The 22,212-nt window shown below is 41.2% G+C and overlaps 1 protein-coding gene and 1 long non-coding RNA gene across 4 annotated transcripts in view; one reads left to right on the plus strand and one right to left on the minus strand.

Annotated features, from left to right (window-relative positions):
* Nucleotides 1–2,948: 2,948 nt before the first annotated feature.
* On the minus strand, nucleotides 2,949–20,931 carry NDUFA12 (NADH:ubiquinone oxidoreductase subunit A12). 2 transcript variants are annotated; one of them, XM_068937888.1, is made up of 5 exons: nucleotides 20,789–20,931; nucleotides 16,339–16,421; nucleotides 15,244–15,331; nucleotides 7,663–7,816; nucleotides 2,949–3,218 (listed from the first exon to the last, which is right to left on the minus strand). In XM_068937888.1, exons 1-5 carry the CDS (start codon nucleotides 20,875–20,877, stop codon nucleotides 3,156–3,158), a joined length of 477 nt encoding a protein of 158 aa, XP_068793989.1. In that variant the 5' UTR covers nucleotides 20,878–20,931; the 3' UTR covers nucleotides 2,949–3,155. The 2 variants fall into 2 exon arrangements, with proteins under 2 accessions (XP_068793989.1, XP_068793986.1); XM_068937885.1 differs by lacking the exon at nucleotides 7,663–7,816 and having other exon boundaries at nucleotides 20,789–20,930.
* The window catches only part of LOC104143823 (uncharacterized), a 34,134-nt gene continuing 32,842 nt past the window's right edge, over nucleotides 20,921–22,212 (plus strand). The window contains exon 1 of one of the 2 annotated variants that reach the window (XR_011140151.1): nucleotides 20,921–21,381. This is a non-coding gene — a long non-coding RNA (uncharacterized lncRNA). The remainder of the gene's footprint in view (nucleotides 21,382–22,212) is intronic. The other variant, XR_011140152.1, reaches the window with a different exon arrangement.

Raw genomic sequence — 22,212 nt, forward strand, 5'->3', positions numbered from 1 at the left:
CAGTTAAGAGAGGCCTCCCTGGCGTGAGGGGCCTGGGCAGCATGTCCTGGGAGTAGCACAAGCCAGCTTGGCCACGAGGCTGAACGCAGTGCACCCAAGATGCATGCAGCCATTGTGCACAAGGTTGTGCACTTCAGAATACACCCCCCAGGACTGAGTCGTCTTCACCATGAGCTTAAAGTAATTTTAATCTGGTGTCCTAAAGCCCCCTTTTCAGCTGTTCTCCATCCTAACGCCTTTTGGACCCGATGCCCAGTTTCAGCTGTATTTGGCCGCAGGCCACAGCCCCAGGCAGCCATGCTGGGGAGAGCAGGGCCCCATTGAGAGAGGTGCACAGGTGACACAGCTATAGCCTGGAGCTGGCTACAAGTGAGGACCTGGAAAGGTGCTGATAAAGACACAAACTGGTATCAAAGCAAGCTTCAGCACTCTGCTGGTCATGGAAGAGGCAGTTGTCTTAATGAGATGTAAATCACACGTTAGAAAGTTGCCTCTTTTAAAGACACCTTTATTGTAAGGGGAATATTCTTGTCATTGCTTCCGTTGCACTTGGTTGAAGACACCATCTGCTGCAGTACTCAGCCAGCCTGGCATTTAAAACGTCATTTAGACCAGAAAGCAATTGAGCTCGGCTATTGAAGCAGATGCCATCAGCAAAGGTGAACTTTGGTAAGTGAATTAGGTTCTTGATATAAAGGCCAAAATCACATAGGTGTTTACAGAGAGCACGGTAAAAGATTGCTGATTTTTCTGCATAAACGTGCTTTACTTCCTGCACATGCTCTATGTAATCTGCCATGAAGAAGCAATATTACAGGGGATCTCAGTAAAATTCTGCAGACCCAGATGGTTCAGGTGAGGAAAATTTAAAATTCGGCATTTGTGCTCCCTGACGCTTAAAGGAGGACAAGCAGCTTTTCTGTGCTTTCCAGAAGCCAGGCTGACAGTATTTCCCAAATTGAACTAGAGGGCCTTAGGCTGGGTCTTCGGTTCAGTGGGGCAGGAAGAAAAAGCCCATTTTCTGTGTAGCATTGCTGCACAAGCAGCTATATAAAGTGTTACTTGCTCCCTCAACGTTTCTGCTCCAACTGACAACAAAAAACAAACAACACTGAAGCCTGCTTCTGTATTTCCTGGGCTGAAAAAAATAGTTGCTATATCATCCTCTGCCCCTGAATGCAGAGGATTGCTCCTAACGGCACACGCTGAAATCTGCCTAGGCTGCAATACAAAGCATCCCCAAGACAGAGGGAAGAGGAATAAAATAGGTGAAGATGCATTAAAAAGAGAAGTAGAGGCTAAAACTAATAGTTAATTGCTCCAGCCAGGTTTGTGCCCTTGGGGCAAGTATAGCTGAGTGCTAGTCATCAAGCTCTTGAACAACTCTGGAAGACGTTTGGTTCTTAAAGTCAAATAATCTATAAACACAAAAATATTTAAAATGTCCTTTCTACGCATGTTACACAGTATGGCTCCAAATCGCTTTTCAGCTCTGCTTTGTGCTTTTGCTTATTTGATGTAATTCAAGTGTTATCCTTTTTAATTAGGTATGTTAACAGATCTCTAAGTGCTACTTTCTACTAACACACTAAAACCAGTTTAAAGCAGGTTAACTTAAAGAAAAACCCCTTTAAATAATGAATTGTCAAGAAAAGTATTTGATTTAATAAAGAAGTAACTGAGTCCTAAGCAAGGCAAAGTCAGATGGGGAAGGGAAGCAAGAGAGTTCAGCATGGATCTAGCAGTGTAGCACGTGGGGTTGTTCTTAGAGAGTGAAGTATTTTTTCCCTGAACAGGCAAATGCAAGTATATAATATATTCAAAACCCTTCTTAAGTCTTCTTTAAGAATTATTTTTGTAAGTTAGTTAGTTATCTACGGACTAGGTTATCAGATACAGGCCATTTTGTGGAGACAGCACCTGTGCTAACAATATTAGCAGTCTGGAATAAGAGTCAAACAAATGCAAGATACAGAAGAACAACAGTCCCAAAACTCTGTTCTGATAACTTGAAAATTTCACATTTTTGAGACTAGGTTCTGGTCTATCTTGCTTCTCTACCTCCCCAAAACATACGTATTGTCAAACTTTCATAGGCCTTCCTTAAAGTCATGTCACAGCAAGGCAAGCAGCCGATCCCTAAACCTCACAAGAACATCCTTCCAGTGAAACTCCGTGACATAGGAGCTACAAAAAAAAATTTTTTGTGACAAGGGTGAGTCTTGTCACCTGATTCAAGAAGGTTTTGCTGGCTGTTCAAACAGCAACTCTACCACAGGAGGCACCAACTCATACTATTGCAACAAATCAAACACCCCCACAGGTCTTTTAAGGCAATTTTTACAGGCAATTTTAAGCAAGTTCTCCACTCTCAAAATTTAGAGGCTTAATCCAAAACCAGGATAACGAAGGGTCTGTGCTGGTGCATAGAGACAGGGAACAACTTTGGTGCCTGCATATGGCTCAACTCTCTTGGAAGGGGGTTGGGGTGAAAGATATCATTTGGTTATTATAGCCTTATAGAAAAGCAATGATACACACTCAGGCACAAAGAATTTATGAATAAAAACTATAATCCTTGATTGGCCTTATTATTCTAACTTCTCTTATAAATATTTATAAGAGATGGCTTCCTAAAATAGTTTGGGAACGGTACATCACTTACCATGCAGAGAACATAAGAGGATAAGGTTAAAGATTAGAATTATGTCTTTCCAATTTATATTTATTCTTTTTTGAATGCTATGAATGTGAGAAATGACTGTCACAGGAATGATTATTAACACTAGAAAAAAGTTTAAGAGCTGTTTATGTTAAGACAAGAGCCACTGACGATATGACAAAAGGCCTAATATCTTGATGAAGTTAACACTTACCACATATTCTGTCTACCTCTCACCACTATTTTCTCACTTGGCTCCCCCCAGCTCAATAAACTAAACTATTACTGTTTTAGGATGCTTTTATTTTGATCAAAAACAGTGAAAATACAGTTGACATTGAAAGCCAAGTTTTAGGCAAGTTATATTTTTTGCTGTTATTTGCTAGGTGTTGTAGGTGGGATCCACTCTTGTATCTTCTTGCGAGTTGTAGAGTAAGGTACATACTGTCCAGGTGTGCCACTCAGATTGAATTTATGGTTCTCCCAAATAAATTTACGAGCAACTGGTGGATGAGTAGTTGGAGGGTCTTCTGTCATACAATGAAGCCATCGATGCCTTAAGAGGAAAGGGATATATTATTATTAAAAAAGAAAGCAGGGAAAAAAAGGTGTTAGGTGATCTCTCCCTGTAACAAACCCTCCACCTGACTGTTTCATTGTTAACATGTTTGCATGGGCTTAACCAACCAGCCAGTTGGTAAGCACTATAAAAGGCAAATAATACAAGGTTTTGTTCTGGGGTTTTTTTGTTTCTGTTTTTTGGGGTTTTTTTTTTTGTCTTTAAAGTTATCTCAAGACTATGCTGTGCAACTATTTCATACGGTTTCCAAGGCCTTCATAAGGCCACTATTTAGGAAATGGAACAATGATGTAAATGCACCTAAAACAATTCATGTAAATGTTTACCGACTCCACAATCAAATGGTGAATACAAATCACTAATGGGGTAATTATAAAGGGATTACAGTCATTATCCTTTACCTACAAAACTAAATGCTAACCCTCCTCTGTGCAAATAACATTAATGAACAAGCAAAGTATTTTCCACGATAATCTACTGAAACACAACAGCAGGGGTAAACTGAATTGATTTCATCCCATTTCTATTTTGGTGCCCAAAGCAACTTTTGAACCTGCACATCATTTTTATTATCTGCTGCATGCACAGTTACAACAGAAGTGAGGTTATCACTCATTTTGACAAGCTTATGTACGGTTTTATTGAGGTGGAATTAATGAAGCTTTTACTAATCAGCTTTTGCCAAAGACTTGACCTAAAAAATGAGAAGTCATCTAGCCCAGTTATTATTAAAAAGCCTACAAATTGCATCTTCAGCTCTTAGCGAACAGAGCCTGCAAACTTCATTGACATAGCAATACAAAAAACACAATAAAAGTAATAAGAAATAGGTACATTTGTTTGACAAGCATATTCCAACTCTGAAGAGCTCTACAGAAGATGAGTATCTTTTCAGTCAAATAGCTTCTAGACGTTTATTTAGAAAAAAAGAAAAACTCACAACTTCGGATATAAAACCTCACTTAGGAAATAAGTCAGCCATATGTTCATTTTCTATATGGGGAAAAAAAGACAAACAACCCCAAACCAAATCCACGCACTGTAGGACTAAGGACTGCCAAACTGATTTGAATAGAAAACCGGACGAAATCATAAGATTTTTTTTAAAAAATAAGGAGTAAAAGCTTGTTTAAAGGCAAAAAATGGCCTCCCAAGGGAAAAATCATCCACTTATCAGTTCGAAAGTTGTGCACACTTTCAGAGGAAGTGGCCTAATGCAACAAAGACAGGAGAAGAATCCCTCTCTTCCTCCTCATAGTCTCCTTTGTAAATCTGCTATCCTTTGAAGTATACTTTTCACACTGTTTCTATTAAAAAATAAAATTTTGGATAATTATTTCTGTCTGGAAGAAGACGACCCCATAGCACTAATCATGCTGTGGTGCAAGGATACAGGATCAGGTCCTTGCTTGTTTTTAAATCTGGTATTACAAGCCTCTGAAGATGCCCTGGCCACATTATGCAAAGCTCTGATCTTATGTAAACCTCACTCTGCCAATTTAAATCCATTAAAAGAATTCTCTTTACTGGTAGCCTTCATACTATATGAGATATCACTTGTCCTACGATGGCTGGCACCGAAATTGGCAGAAATGAAGAGCTAATTTGACAGAGGTGAGATCATATGCTCATGCCCAACAGATCAGCTCTGCATTGCTAACACTAAGTAATACACAACAATTTGTGGCATGGAAGGCAGGGGAAGAGAGACATCCATATATCCATATATGTTCTGCCAATACTGACTTAAGTATTCCATTTCAAAGCACTTTTACGCTACCACGCCTGAGGAACCTCGGCTTTTCAAATCCGCTTACCATAGCGCATAGAGACAATGTAAATTCACACATCTTCACCTAGTGACGCTTCTGATATCAGCAGTTAGGAATTCTGCAAACAAAATCTGTGGATGCGTCTACCACCATCCCTCACTGTTCTCCCAAGCTTGCCATTCCCCAGAGGGCTGTGCACATCAACAGGAGAAAAAAAAAACTTGCTTTCCAAGATAGAATGTGGCTATAGACTCCCTGAAAGCCAGGCTGGAGCAGACAGAACAGAACACAAGATACGTATTAAAGCTCAGTTAAGAATTAATAGGTTTCAAGCTTGCATGATCTCTGGCATCTCTTTCATAACAAGTTTATATATGTTGTACGCTCACTCCTTGAAACATCGGAATAATCGTCAATGTTGAGTTTATTTATTCATTTAAAACAGTCTGAAGAAAGACAGAAAAGCTAACAGCTTTATTCTATTATTTAAACTTCATTGTTTTGGAGCTTTTCTAAGACTTAATCCATGAAATCTTCTAAAATATAATATCTTAGAGTAATTAAAGCATTACTAAATTGGCTTTCAGGATTTCCTGAAACTCTAGAACAGCAATATGAAACTCAGCTCATTTTAAATAGATCAGTGAGAAATCCTTAAATCCCATTTTCTCACTAGACCAAGCACTATCGCCAGAGGTACTGAAATAAGTGTTTCTAGAAGAAGCTTCAAGACGTGGTTTAGAATCCCATCGGCTATTAAGTGTGCATATATTTAAGACCTTCAAGGTGACTGAGCCTAATCATGACAGATTTCCTTTAAAAGCCCAACGTGAAACTTAGAAAAGCACTTCAGTCTGTGGACAATCTGTTGTCTCAAACACAAACTCCCGCTCTGCACTTCGGCAAAACACGTAAAAACTGAAAACTTTATTTTGGGAAGATTCTCCCCTTGACAGACTCCCTCAAAGAGTCCTTTGAAACCCTTGATGTCTGATATACTCTACTCCTAGATGCTCAAGAAAAGCTCTTCATGCACTAGACTGAACAGCATGAATAAAGAGATTTGCCATCTTGCAGATGGCCAGACTTCTACACAAACTCTGCTCATGAATCTGCACATAGAAAAAAAAAGGATTCAGAAGCAACTGATGACTTCAAACCTGTAAAATAACTAGACAACATATAGCAATTAAAGAAAATAAGGCAGACAGCAGAAGCCCTGAAGAGGCTGAAGCAGTTCCCTGAACCACAGGGCAGAGAAACCACATATTAGCAAGTAGACCGAGGCTAGTCAAGCTTCTGGACTCCTGCTTAGATGGACTGATGAAACACACCTTAAAAATATCCTCAAGTTTCCTCAGAACTTTGTAGATTTTTTCCCCCCAAATCTTAGACAAATACTTAAAAAGCAAGAAGAGCTCAAACTGAAGCTACAAGGGACTGCAGCCAATTATATGATGTACAAGATGTCAAACAGGAATTGATACTGCCCAAACTCTGACGCTACGACCATATGGACGCCTGTAAGGTTCAGGCACTGTCGCTGTGAAGTTTTTCAGGAAGTTTGCCAGGTTGTTAGCAGCCAGTTTTTTCAACAAGTCAAGACAAAGGAGAAGTGAAGCTGTGCCTTACGGTCAAAGGGTAAACCATTTCAACACTTTCCCAAGCACTTTTAAGTGAACAGGAAAACGCATTTAACTTTGACTAGCACAAAAACAGGCCTTCTGTTTTTTAAAAGACAGTTTTCACTTATTCTTCCAGATTTATGCACAGGAAGAGAGGGAAAAAGGGACAAAACCCATGTTTTTATTTTTGTACCCATGGAGTTAGATAACTCTGGTTTCCATGCAAGCTACTGTACGATATTGCACAGTAATGAGGCAGCATTCCATTTAACTGAAAGTACTACACCTGAATTTAGAAAATCAGTTACAGAAAACACTTTTATTAAGCTACTGAGAGGAGGGAAATTCTACTGGAATTCCCCCTTCCTCTCCTGCCCAATCTTTTTGTTTTGTTTTCTTCACAGGCAGACACGAAAATCAGCAGTTTTAGAAGACGTAGTGAATTTCTAAGTCAGGGATGCCACATAAACGCACGCACCTTACAGCTTTCAAACCCACTAACAAAAAGCATGTATATTATTAAACTGAAGTTATATTTGACATATTTAGTTCTATGATGTTAGCACTCACGGAGTTTCTTCCAAAGATGTCAGAACTACACAAGAGGGAAATAAACATCAAAGTGCTGGTCAGACACTACACATGCAAGGCATGATGTAAGCAAAAGGAAGCGTCCCTGCAAAAGGGGAAAGCTATTCTGAAATTATAGTTCTTTTTTCCCCACAGAATGCAACTTACATTGAAAGAGTAGAATTATTTTTAATTAATTTATATTCCTAAACTGTCCGTCTGTTCTTGCAAAACATTTGGTCAAAACGCAATCCAAGTTACATTAAGCCAGGCACAACCACCAGTGTGTGGCCAGCTACAACATCCATTGTATATGATTCAAAAGGAATCACGCACCTCTAGCAGCCAGCAGGATATCAGGCCCTGACTTGCTAAGGCTTTATATACTCCCAGAGGGAGTTTTTACTCCAGAGCATTATCCTGTTGAGAGTGGAAGTTTGGGTTCCAGCTTACCCCTCTCAGGGGGCTAGAGTTCCCCAAACGCAAGCACGTGCTCTTCCAAATTCCAGCTACAGGGAGCATCCTGATGGCTGAATAGCTAGTAGGAGCCTGTGGCAGGAATAAGCAGGCATATAGGGAACTCATGCATGAGACATGTGAGCATAACCTGAAAACAAATAAACAAACATAAAAACAAAAAACCACCAAGATGAATATAGAAGATTTAGGGAAAAAAAAATTTTCTACTCTCACCTCTGATCCCAAACAAATGAAGAGTGGTGAGACACTCTGTCCTCTCCACTTACCTTGTTTTAGTAGAAATAACCAACAACTCCCTATTTATGAGACTCAAAGAATCATTAAATACAAGAATCTGGAAGGGATTTAGGCAATCTGCATATGCTTTAGATCTGAGGAAATATCAGCTACAACCATGTCACTCCCAGCAGAGAAGACCTGTCTAAGTTGTTACAGAATTGCTGTGATACTAGCTTCTTAATCTTCCCAATCTTCCTAAGGAAGATTAGCAGAATTTTTTAATGGTAAGGATAGTAATATCCAGTCTGTATCTCTTCTTCTGTAATTTATCAAATTTTTTTTTTCCAACTGTCTGCAGAGGTGTGATTGCTCTTGCTGCTCTTCCCTGGGTCTATGTTTTTCTTAGAGGATGGTACCCAGAGATGAACACTAGTGCACTACATAAAGTCTTCCTGGTAAAAGCAGAAAGGAACAGTCACTTTGCACCAGTGCAGGCAGTAATTCTTCCTACATCTCAGCAACGCCTACTTCTTGCACAACAGTATGGTATTGTGGACTTACTTGGCCTGCCATCACCGTAACACCCAGACCACCCTGCAGCATTACCACTTGCTCCCCTCCTGCACACAGTCAGGTAAGTGGTTGCTTCTGCCAGAAGCGCAGGGTCTTGCGCCTCTCTCTGCACCCAGCCATACCATTTCTCTCCTTGCCTTTCCTGCGTGATCACAAAATGACATAACGCAGCTTGCTAAGTTACCAAACCACTGAGTGGGGATAATCCGCATCTGGGAATAACTTTCATAAAAAAGCAGCACTGAGCTCTGCTTTATCTATTGATATTTCACACCTCTAGTATTTCCTTCTCTTTGCAGCCTTTGATAAAAGGGGAAAAAAAAAAGCTAACACTGCTTTAAGCAAACTTCCTTGCTAACAAACCTGCCCACAACAGGCCTCAGCTTGTCCTGATCCAAAACTATTTCTGCCTGAAAAAAAGGAGAGGGGGGAAAAAAAAGCGCGTGTGCGTGACAGAGAGAGAGAAAGAGAGAGAGAGATAAAAGAAATGGAGAGAGAAAAATTTAACGAAGAACTGTAACCCTTGCCCCAGGAAAGGAGTAAATTGGACTCTTATCAAGAAGTACACATTCAAGACAGTTTTTACTATGAAAACTGTTTTGTCTATGAAAACACTTTTGGTACCCTGACTAGTACTTACAAGCTATTTTCAGATTCCTAAGGAGTCACATGGGAGAAGGTTTCTTTTCATCTGAACACTAACATTTTCTTCCCCGAAGCTTTTCAAGAGCTTTTCTACAGAGGCAAAAGCACAAAATACTAAAACCTGAAAGCCATTTAATCTCACCATCTGCCTACTAGGTTTTTGATTATTTCTGAGCAAAAAGAAGAAAGTTTTGCATGTAATGAATGCATTTGTGAATAAATTTGTGACTGTGCATGAACGTGAGCACCTGCATGAAGCAGCATACAGGGACTGTATAAATACTATAACTTGAGGTTCCTGGAGATGATTTGCTAACTGTAATATTTTTAGGCTAAGGGATAAATGACTGGGAAACCACAGGTAGTACTGGGCCTTCTGACAAAACAGGACAGTGGAAGCGAGCGCAATACATAGGTCAATGACTACAGCAATTCTGCAACAAAGACACTTACTTGAAAGTAATAAATATAGACCCAAAACAGGCATTGGTATATGTAGATTTAACTTTAGCATTGATATGTCTACAGAGCACAACTGATCAGCGAGTTCAAAAATGGAAGTACAAAATTTCAAACAGCATGCTCTGTACACTAGGAGATGAAACAAGTGTTTTGGCTTTAACAGTCTAATGGAGTAAAAGCCTTCAAGTAGAACAAAAGAGTGCCCAATATGTCATACAGCATTACAAGAAGATTAATACTAATCATTCATCACATTCCCAATGTAAGTATTGAACGAATTTCAAAAATCTCATTAACTTGTCCCCACAAAGTAGATACTCTTCTCCTTCAGAGTGAAGATAAGGAAAAAAACAAAACGAACAAAAAACACACAGTAACAAGGAGGCCAAATGTCATGATTAAACCAGGGTAAAACCGCAAGGCTAAATATGCTGGTACGGGAGCTTTTTAAAATAAGTTCTGAAAAGAGTTGCACTCCCCATAGAGCAAACAAATGTCAAAACAGTTCTTTCAGACACTGTGACCTCAGTATAGAAATACACTGTCAAACGACTTTGCACCAAACAAATCATTTCACAGTACTGAAAACATTCAATAGTTTCTTGAAACTGGTGCTACGCTACGTTAGTACATTTCAGAAGTTTTTTCTTGCTGTTTTTTTCCCTGTCTCCAATATCTGACAGAGGGTAAAGGACAGCTAATTTAATTCTCATTTTATTTTTTCCAAAGGTAGCTGTTTTCAAAATTTCTAATAGGCCAAAACGCTTCTTTCCAATTCATCCTGTATGAAATGCAAGGCCCACTTGATTGCCTCTCAACACTGTCATACATATTCGACAGTACTGAAGTCACACTACGTACTCCAAAATTATACATTAAGATCCAGTGTAGTTAACAACCAGAAATGCGGAGAAAACCTAACTGTGCTATGACTTACAACGAAAAAAAGGAGAAAGAGTTTTTCCTGTAGAACTTCTAATGATTCTCTAATCTCCCAAGAAAACAGCATAACTATGCATACCGCAGGATTTCTATAAGTATTCAGTATTCTATTTCTAATACTGAAAAATAATTGCAGACTAGTTAGCATTACTATTTAAAAAAGAAGAGGCAAACTTGGAATGTCTAGGTTAGCCTCAGTCCTAAACTTCACTTTTGTTTAAAATGTCATCTTTAGGCATGACAGTTGCAAAATCTTTTCCAAAAGCAACAACAGTGGAAAGCAGGGTAGTAAAACTCGCTTCCACAAGCGGAGGGTACAATAACATACCGGTATAATGCCCTACTTTATATGTTTCCTGGTTGACCCAAGAATGACAAACTTCTTGTCCCGACTTCCCATCTGTTAAAGGGGAAGGCTAACACTTTAAGGAATAAGCGTTTTTACAGCTGACAGGAGGACAAGTGTTACAATACTGCAAACAACATGACTCCCTTGATCCACAGAAGTAAATCCACACAATCCCAACTCATCTCCAACAAATTTCTGGGTGCAAAAAACCCCCATTCTCTGCTATGCAGTTGCAAAACCCCAGTGCAACATCCACGGCAACTTCCACAATGCATTAGTATTTTCCAATCAAAAGCCTGTGGCACGTTCAAAATCTAAGACAGTATATGATCAGATGGACAACTACAGAATTTTAATAGACAGCATTTATTCCCAGTTAAAGTACTTCAATTTTTTAAAGTCTGTATCTCAACAATGCAGAGTTACAGGTCAGTAATTTAGACATGTCACAGAACTAGGATTCCTACAGAAGAGTAAGGGTCCAGGTTGCCACAGGATATACCGATTTATCAGGAAAAGACAGAATAGAGTACTGCACAACTAAGGTTCTTGACAAAAATATGTTAGACTGCAGGACTGTTTACCTCTAGTGCCCTAGTGCATTGACCAGTCTTGAAAATAACAAAGGGTTTACTGTTTCTTGTAGGACAATTATTTCCACAATGATAGGAAAACAAGTTTTTCTACTTCACTGTTTTATGTGATCTAAATGAGCCATTTAATCCTAAAAAGCCAACTTTGATCCTGAGGAAGAACTTCTTTATTAAGGTGTGTAGGGACACGACTGAAAAGCATGAGCAAAGAAGAACATAAAAATTAACAGTGCTGCAAAATAAGGATAATCTTGAGAATAGGCATAGTCTAATAGTTAAAGAATAACAACTAGAACCACACAGCAGTTATCACATGGATAATAAGGAACAGCCCGGCACTGGCAAGAACGCTCTACTTTTGGAGATTGTGGATTTTAACATCACCTCTAGGAAACAAGGCCATAAAACTCTTGCTGGAGATGAAAGGAAAGAGTTAAAACTGCATTAGATGCGATTTTAAGACAGGAAGAGTTGGAAATAAAACTGACTACCTAAACAGCCTACCCACACATTTCTCAAACGTTCAGACAGTAAGAGCCACAATTTACGAGTTTAAATAACTAACCTCAGGCTCAGCTCAGAATACCTATCTCAGGAGATAAAAGTCAGAGTTCAAACAACACACAGTCTACCCAAGTATCACCGAGTTCTTATCACCTTTTATTGCTTTGTGCCTGACCTAGTATTTATTTTCCTCAAGAACCTGGTAGCGATTACTCGTGCTAGCTGAAGAACAAAATCTAAAAATATACTGTTATTTTATTTAATGTGTGTTTTTTCTGGATCATTTAGCAAGACAAAAAATGTGCCTGTTAACAGCTGTGTGGTCAGAGACCTGAAACTCAGGTTTGTGCAGAATTATTACTGAGGTGCATGAACAGAAAATAAAACCTTGAGAAGAATTATAGTCAAGTAGCAGTTAACATGCAGAGTCTCCTTGCCCTTGCTGTTCATCCTCTTGCAGAAAATCAATGTATATCGTTAAAACAACTATGCTGTTAACGGCTATCGGTTAAGAAATAGTCTATCGTGCCATGAGCTAACTTTACGTTCTTGTCTGAAACGGGTAATACTAATCTTAAAAAAATCATTTTTCTAACATCGTCTGCTCTATGCTATTGTAAGCTTTGCCAAACCATTAAGATAGAATCATAGCTAATAAGGAAAATGGGATGGAGAATAACGGGAGAGTACTTTGACCTGTTCAGTCCACGGAAAAGCTGGCAACACGCTTTTCTCCAAGAAGCGGTAAGCACTACCGGCAGGACAGTAAGCAATACAACACAATGAATGAAGTTTCTTCCCATGATACTTTTATCCATAAACCCACAGGAAACAGTTCAGTGAAATTCATCTAGCTCAACGTATTAAAAATGTGCCACTAACTGATCATCAAAAAGTTTTCAAATATATAATACAGTAAAAATACAAGTGAAATTAATATTTACAATGGTGAGCAATGGATGACTGTCTTCCTACATCTGGTATTCACAGGTGTCCTACAGGGTTCCCTTCATAGTTTTGCAGCTACCCTGTGCAAAATGGTAGTTAGTAGAAATTAAAACTAACATCCTGCTTCTTCCAATTCAGTCTTTCTTTGGACTGGACTACAGACAACAGGTGTTCATTTTTTATATGTATGTAATGTTAGCTTCAATTATCTGTTCAGTGCTCAGGCAGAAAAAGAAAAAAAGAACAAAGTGGGAGGCACGTTCCCCTAAGCAGAGAAAACTGAGCAGAAAAATATCAAAAGCGCTTGTAAAAAAAAAACCACATTCTTGCACCAGTGAGTGCTATTAGGAAGTCAGCAGCAAGGGAAAGTTGCTGGAGAAGAAATACAGAAGACAGCTTCAAAAGAAGATCACTATAACGACTCCTTACCTATGACGACATGACCTTACTCTGCATCTGCCAAAACTACATACTTCCCCCTCTGCAAAACCTATTACACGTGTCTGCATCACATTAAAAAAAAACAAAACAAAACATAGTTTGTCTCCCAACAAAGAGCTAACTAATTTCTTTGCATGGAACAAACTAGGTGACAGGACAAAGGCGAACACTCTTGCTATAGCTGGGTTCAGATATGACAGCAAGACCAGGGGAATATCACATGGAGAGCTGCACTACTCCAAGCCTGGAGGGCTGCCTTCAGAAAAATTGAAAATAGAGTAATGCCCCAGGAGTAGTATTTTCTACTAGAAGAACACCCAGGCACAAATCTGATCCTGCATTTGTAATCCACGTGGTCAGTCTGTCAATATTTTACAGATCACTGGCATTTAAGTCTGAAGCGGGACGAGCACTGGCCCCTCCTGAAATCAATGAACGCGTGCCAGACTGCCCTACCACCAAAAGGAGACCAAAAGTCTTCAGCTAAGCCACCTGCAAGGGACATTCGTGTGCACACCGGTAGATGAAGCCCAGATACGAACGTGCTACATTTGCGGGAAGTGTCAAGTTCCGACAATGAGAAATCATAAAGTTCTATGGATAGTGCCATAACAAGTTGCATCAACTCTGCTACTTTACTCAGCAATCCTCACAGTAATCAAGATTTGAATCTTATAAAAATATTTTTTTAGACTAATTTCAGGACTGAAACAGTTTTAAACAGGCATTTTGTACTGCAAATATACTTGTGTTACAAAACTCACCCATTAGCTTCCACCCCTGGAAAGGATTTGACAGTTAAACTAAAATTACACTAAAGGTTGCAGATCTCAATGCATTTCTAAATTGTATTAAGTAGTAATGGGCCAACAGAAGCCTTACCTTAGGTGTTCTGTAGTACGTTAAATGTTATATGGTCGAACCTTCTGAGTATTACATACGCACACGTGACCAAGTTATAAAAATCTATAAAATGATCAAATTTTAAGCTTCTACATTTCCTTTGTCAGATTAATCTATCGTATTAAAAGAGAATTAGTGTATTTAAATGCTGCATTCAGGGAAGAAAACAATGCTATGAAGTATATATATTCAAAACTAATTTCTATGACCTCATCAAGTTGTAAGCTGTAGCAATTAATATATAGAATGCAATTACTCGTACACAAGTAAGAAATGAAATTAGCCTTTTCACTCCAGTTTTCCCTAGCCCACATCATTTAAATCCAACTACTCCTTACAGGTGTGTACATGTGCAACTTTTTACAATTCAGTTGCATAAATAATATCTCAGATCTACACTGTTCCCTTAGCTTTTGATGGAGGATGAAATAAACCAAAGATGTAGGAGGTCATAGTACTGGGTCCAAAGCATAACCTACACATCTCGTGATCCATCTATCCATCACTGAGCCAGTGACTGTTTCAACAGTGATTTCTGAATACTGAACATACTCCTTCCCAGATGGCCCTCAGGAATTGGGCCTTAATGTGATAACGATGCATGGATAGGCATCCCGTACTTGTGCAGAGCCCTTTTGGACACACTGGTCTGCCAGCAGGATTGAAGGTTTTATGCCAGTTTTCTGCTAATACCCATTAATCATTGCATGGTTTAATCAAAGAGAACTTTATCTCTAGAAACATTCTCTGGAATGGTACTCTCCTTTCACAAACTGAAACAAACATCCAAAAAACCTTTGTAAAGCAAAACGAAAGTAACTAGTCTGAAATCTTCTTGTCATACATATGACAGCTACATCCAAGAAACTCTTATTACCATAAAATCATATTTTTAGCATCTGCTCTGTAACAGAGAAAACATACAGACAGTAACACAATTAGTAACAGTCCATGTTTTTAAGTTAAATAACTTACCATTCAGGGGGCACCATACTTCCATCAACTTCCCAAAATGTATTTTTGCCATTCATTTCATTAGTATATATGACCCATCGGTGTCGACCTTAATTAGATAAGCAGAAATATTGTATTAGCTTAAGAAAATAAAGAATATTCATATGAAGGAGACTATTCATGAAAACACGAGGAAAACTATTTTGACTAAAAAGATCTGTCATTATGGCCACACATTTCAAGGTCAGTACAGTCATTACTGTTAAGCAGATCAAGTTTTTCTGATTTTCAACTTTTAGGCTGCTACTGTATTTTTATAGTGCTGAATCTATAAAGCTCCCATAAAGAAGCAAATAGTAGCTATTGCATGAGTAACTGCAAATAGGAATTCATGAAACTTTATTTTTCATTAGGAGATGCCTTTATTTCACTTACAGCTTCCTTTCTCAAAAGGGACACTGGCATTAGTAACTCAAGATTAAACTGAATTTCTCCTATTAGCAGTATCATATATAAAACTATGAAGTAATGTTTACCAACAATCCTGTTTTCTCCAGTTATCCTGCAAGTTCACCTACACTAGGCAGAACTTGAGCTAACCAGTCTGTCAGTTGCTTATGTCATCCTTTGTTTTAGGTGCTGCCTTTCGGAGCACTCTGCAAAGAGTATTTGCAAACCCTTTACTTAAGCCGAGGTAATAAGTTTAAACTAACTCGTGCTTCTTTGCTCTGAAGCGATCATATGAAGTCCAGCTGTGAGGCAGTTCTAAAGGCAATTCCCCTCCTTCCCTCCTCTGTTAGGCTACCAGCTTTTGGGTCAAAGACTAAATTCAGCTCTCAGTCACATTATCCTATAGACATACCTACATGGAAGGCACCTGACTGGTTTAGATTTACCCCATATTTATTATGCCAGATTGAATCTGTTTGCAAATAAATTGAGGGAAGCAGTGGAGAGATAGGGCATATTGAAGCATTTCTTTCAGCCCCCTAACACTCGCACAAGTCAAGTGAAAGGAAGCTGGGCAGGCAATAAATTCCATTTCACTAGTAGAAACTACTTAATCTATACAAAGTTGGATAGCAAGTCAGGAAATGTTCACATTAGCATACATACCAAAGAAATTTCTTTTGTCTTCATAGTATTTGTTTCCATATTTGTCGACTCCTATCAGCGTACCAGTCTTCAAATCATTGACCCTATGAATTCCCAAGACAATAGTTTCAATTGACATCACGTTCTTAGAGCGAAGTTGCAGCAGAGGCTTAGGAGGGATTGGTAAAACTATTAATTAAAACTCAAATACACATACATAAAGCAAAATACAAGGACTCAAAAACATACTGCCAACTCCTGCAACTAACGACAGCATGACTTTACTGTGTGCCCCACTGACAGGATATTGAAAGTCATACAGAAAGGCTTTGGGGGGCTGTTATTTATTCAAAAGCTCACTACAATGGAAGATAAAGCAACTCTGTAGCATACCACAGTTAAATACCATAGAGCAACACTCACACCTTAATTACTGTGGAAGAGAGCCCCACAGACTGAAAAATACAGTATCGGGTATGAATAAATACAGGTAGGCTTTAAGTATACTGAGAAAACAAACTAGACACTTCATTAAAGAGATCTGTGTTGCAGTACCAGCGTTCAAAAGTTAGACTGGTTGCAGGACTCGGCTTTCCAGAACAACAGTAATTAAATGAACTCATTTTTGAAATAAAGCACCACTGTTTGCCATAAAGCTCAAGAACACCTGTTGTAACTAACATTAGTTAGTGCTCTAGCAAGTACTAAAGTTAAAGCATTTGCTCTTAATGACATTGCCACAATTCTGAGAGAGTCAACACCTTTCAAAATAGTAAAATATTTCTGGAGTTACCAGAACACCTACAATTAACAAGCGTCCAGGGACCCATCGCAACGCTTTTTTCCTGTCTGTTAGGGCAGCTCAAGGATAGATCCTGGCCTGGCAGCCAAAAACAGCAAAGAAAAGTTATTTGGGATAATTTACCTCATCCAATTCTGCACTGCTGACATTTTGTTAGGTGGTGTTCTCTATCAATTTATATTTCATATAACTTAGGAAAGCAGATTTAAATTAGCTAGGAGATCACCACACAGAAGACATACTTAATCTTCAAAAAGACTATCAGTGCTATGAATGACTGGACTAGGATGCATCACTGGAGGAGGAGCCTAACTACTTAAACGTAAGGAATAAATGCAATCACATTAATGAGGGCTAGTTATTTGATTCAAAAGTATAAGTCCAGGCAGCACTATAGGGAGCAGATGAGGTTCTGGAGATTGCTCTCAGTCTGCAATATTAGAATTTGCACAGTGCATCCACTGAGCGTGCTGCTGTGATTTTACAGAAACATGACCTCAACTTGCTTTAATGATTTTGATGAACTCCCAGTTCAGCTCCAGGTGACAGAACCTAAATGCCCAGGCCCACTTCCTTAGTTGGTCCTTTAACCACATGAACCACAGAGGAAGTTGTTTGCTGTCTTCTCTCCCTGGGTGCTTGAAAGTAATGATCAGTTCACCAAGTACTCATTTTAAACCTCTGGGGTCCCAGACATAATTATCCTCTCATAGAGCTCTCTGGTGTGTCGAAGAGGCATTCAAAGATCTCAGGCTAAGTTATTCAAGCCTGAGCGCCTAGCTTCAGGGGGAAAAAAAAAAAAAAGAAAGAAAAAAAGGACATCTCACTGCTAATCTTGCTTCTGTCTTCCTCTCCCTTTCTTGTAAGGGTTATCATTTTCCACTTCATGCCCTGAATCAAACACAAAGAGGTACTGTATCTACCACTTTCAGAGGCAAAGAGGACACTTCCTAGCCAATTTCACTGAGTTTCAAGAAAGAATAATGTTTGCAGGCAAACAAGTCATTAAGAATTTGATTTCTGCTATATAAAACCCATTCACATCTCCTCAGTGGGCAGCATACAGAGAAACGCAGGAAAACTTAAAGCCTTTGCAGAGAAAGATTCGCCTGACTTGGATAAATAATTTTCTCCAGCTATCACTGTAGCACCACCTCTTACATACACTGACTATTGCAAGAAAGATGCATCCTGATCACTCTTCCTGTAAGCATCGAGTATATTTACCTTTCAAGCCTGAACGGTAAAGGTGAGGCAGCAATTATGTTTGTAGCTGGAATGGTTACGAAGATCAGGTATAATTCTTCACCTAGCACACTGCTCTCCTAACTTCATTCTTCTCAAAGAAATAGGAGAGTGTTGCTTCCAGTCCTGCCTACTCCCCTTTTCCTCCAAGTAGAAGGGTGTCAACACAACCCATGATTTCACGTTCCCTGACAAGACAGTCAGTAAGATGCATTTAGGAGGATGCATTCAGGTGAAAATGAATTTGCAAATTCTTCTTTTACGTTTCACTTTCCCCAGTGTTTCTTCTTGAGAACTACAGGTATAACAGCTAGAACCTCAGAAGGCAAACACAGCAGAGGAAACAACTGGGAATGGACAGGGGACAACAGTAATAAAACACTAGCTGGGGAGATCAGATATTGTCTTGACATATGCTGTATAAAAGTTTGAAATTTCCCTCTAAAAATTCTGCAAGAGGAAGGTATATCTGAGCTGTCCTGCAGTGGAGACAGTAAAAGCAAGAGTTGCCTGTCACCACAGGTAGTAGTAATATGATGACAAAGTTGAGAACTCCCAAAAGTCTAGCCAACTTCAGGAAAGCACTTGATACTGTGCCACAAATGAGAAGATGATAGTAAAATAGTACAAGAACCATAAAGGGCTATATGGCCTGAGAGGAAGAAGACAATATGCTCAGCTGAAGAGGGAAATACTGAGTTGATTGAAGGTTACTAGTGAAGTTCCTCAAAGAATGCTCGTGGTATTAACCTTATTTAACGTTTTGCAGGGTTTCTGACCAAAACAAAAACAAAAGAGAGACCTCCCCCCACCCCCCCCCCAAAAAAAAAAAAAGCACAGGAGTCTGGTAGATATTACCATACAGAGGAAGAACACAGCGTTATCCAGGAAGTGCTGCATGGTCTTGAGTAATACAGTTAGGATGAAATTCAGTAGTCTTAAGTACAGGGTTTCATGCACCTGGAGACTAATAAGATTGGAAGTGCATGTTTGTAATTACAAGGAAAACATCTGGATGTCACAGGGCAATGTTAAGCTGCCAAATAAATGACATGGGGGTGCTGGGGAAGACAAGCTGATCCCAGGATATACCAGACAAGGCATCTTCAGTGAACAACGCAAGTACTAAAGCCACTGTACAAAAATACTGATGAGGCCTAATCAGAAATAGTGTGTAAAATGTTATGTTTCACTGGTCAAAACAGATCAATTTAAACTAGAGTAAACAATGGAAGAGGGCTATTATGATGGCTGGAAAAGAAGTAAGTCTCAAAGACGACTGCAACAGCTTGGCTTGTTTATCCTAGCATAAGAGAGGCCTTGATGCACAGCAGGGAACTTCACCTTTGAGAATCCTTCCTATCCCGTACTCCCAACTGTTGATAAAAAAAGCTATTTAACTACCTGGCTAGGCCTGCAACGTTCATGTGCACTCTGAAGAAAGAAACTTTCTATTATCTTTCCCAAGACCAGTTACAAGGATAACATAGTCCATCAACACTGCCAAATTCGGACGATGCACCGCTCAGACTTCCACCTTACGTTCATCACTTCTGACCTTCTCATCGGGGATCTGAACGAAGGGAGAAGAGCACCTCAGCAAGCCCGCAGGCACCTACCTGGGAGGAGCTTCAAGCACGCTGGGTCACAACTGAAGGTGTTCTTAAGCTAGAGACAGGATGGGAGCGGGGAGGGGGAAGAGGACGAACCGAACACGCACAAGGGTGAGCTCCCGCGCTTGGGGGGAACGAAGCGCACCAGCAGGACCGGAGACAAAACGCTGCCTCCTGACTCGGCAAGAGGCGACACCGGGGCGACAGGGCACCAGAGGACGAGCGCGGGTCAACCACGACAACCCACGGCAGAAGGGGCGAAAGCGCCCTTTGAGGAGCGGGAGAGTTGCAGCCTGAAGGGCACCGGGGAGCAATTCGCTGCTTCACGCAGCGAGATCTGGGCCGCAGCACCGCTTTCAGCCCCGCGGCCCAGAGGGGTCAGGAAAGAGGGGGCCGAGGCAGGGCTCCCCGGGGAAGAGAGGGCAGCGGCGGCCCGCAGAGGCGCAGCAGGCTGCTGCGGCAGCGCTGAAACGGCCGCCGAGGCCGGGGCAACGGCACCAACGGCCGCGGCGAGGGGGCTGCCGCCAGGCACCGGGAAAACCTCCCCGGCAGCACTGACAGCTCAGCCCCGCGCGGCCTATTGGGGCACCTAAATTAAAAACAACCGCCTAAATCCGCTTGGGAAACGCTCTAACGATGCCAAGCGCTTACGTGAGCGTCGGGCCAACCCGACAGGCCGCCCCCGGCGGGGCACAGCCGCTGCCCGCCCGGCCAAGGTGACCCCGCAGGGTCGGCGAGGCGGCGGCAGCCGGCCCAGCTCTGCCCACTGCCGGCCGCCGCTCCCATCCCCCTCGGCGCGGCGCCCCGTTACCTCAGCAGCTGCCACACGGCGCCGCGGACGCCGCCGTGGCCGCCCAGGTGCTTCAGCGCCCGCTTTACCAGCTGCACGTACTCCGCCATCTTGGGGCGGCCCGGCCCGGCCCCCGCCGCCCCCTTCCGGCGCGGAAACCGGCGGCGGCACCGCCCCGCCGGAGCGATGGGGCAGCCCGGGCCGCGGCGGGGATAAGCGCCGGGTCGTTTTACTGCTCCACTCGGCTCAGTTAGACCCCCCCCCCCCCCCCCCGAAGAGGCGAGGGCAATTTCCACGTAAAGCGAGGAGATGGGAGTAACTCCTTCGTGGGGTTTTGCTCCCGCAGAAGAGTCTGCGGAACTTGACAGCCCTTGACAGCCGCAACGCCTAACGGCGTGTTGGAAGCGTAGCTGGGTTTCTCCTGGTTTTCCTCCGTTCAGTAAGATGGCCGCTGAGGCCTTCGCTGCCCTTAGCTTGTAAGCGCTCCGGCGGCAGCCCAGCTGCTCAGGCCGGGGGGCAGGTCGCGGCCCACGGCAGCAGAGGCTACGCGCAGGTGTCGGCCCAGGCCTGGCCCGCCTCAGGAGACGGCATGGACACGCTGCCCTTCCACTCAGGTAAGCCTAAGACTGATGGTTCCCTTAGACGCCTTTTAACTCCCATGGCGTTTAAGGCTTGGCTCTTGAGGCGGCCTCGGATGTTACTTTTATTTCCCGCGGGGTTTAGCGCGCTGAACATCGCTGCATCAGGCGCTCCTCCTGCCTGTTTTAACGCTCTCTTCGTCTTCTCCTGTGGTCGACGTAAATGGCAAAGACTTACTGACAGAAGCCTCTCGGCATTCTTAGAAAGAAACTATGACAAAGGACAGTTTTTAAAGTCTTGGTATTTCACACCCTTCTAGACCTCTGTAGCGCAACGATAAAAGAACAACATTTAACCTGAAACCGTGGCAGCTGTTTCAGCAATCTATAAAGCCTCTTTACCTGTCAGTTCTTGTCTGTATACTATTCAATAATTTTATCAATGATAAAGGAAAAAAGATCTTGATAGCTTATATATCACCCAATGACTGAGCAGTGAATATACTGCAGAGGGCGCAGCACTTTCGCAGAACGACCTGGATTCCTTGCTGAGTTTTGACAAACAGTCCAGTCAAATTGTAAGAATATACATCTAGGACTAAAGAATGGAAATCATATTTACAAAACAGTAGACTGTCTCCTGGAAAACCCTTATTGGAGAAGGACTCGGATGACAGTGAATGATCAGTTAAACAATGAACAGAGTGATGCTAGGACCACAAGGGAATCAGTCACTAGATGCATGGAGGTCTGCAGGGTAGGAATGAATAGTGAAGTCATATTTCTTACATATTTGGCACTTGTCCAGCTTAGACTATTACGATGCTTTCTAATTTGTCAAGACCCTACCTGAAATAGGAACAATTA

The sequence above is a fragment of the Struthio camelus genome, chromosome 1 (assembly GCF_040807025.1).
Source record: "Struthio camelus isolate bStrCam1 chromosome 1, bStrCam1.hap1, whole genome shotgun sequence".
NCBI lineage: Eukaryota > Metazoa > Chordata > Aves > Struthioniformes > Struthionidae > Struthio > Struthio camelus.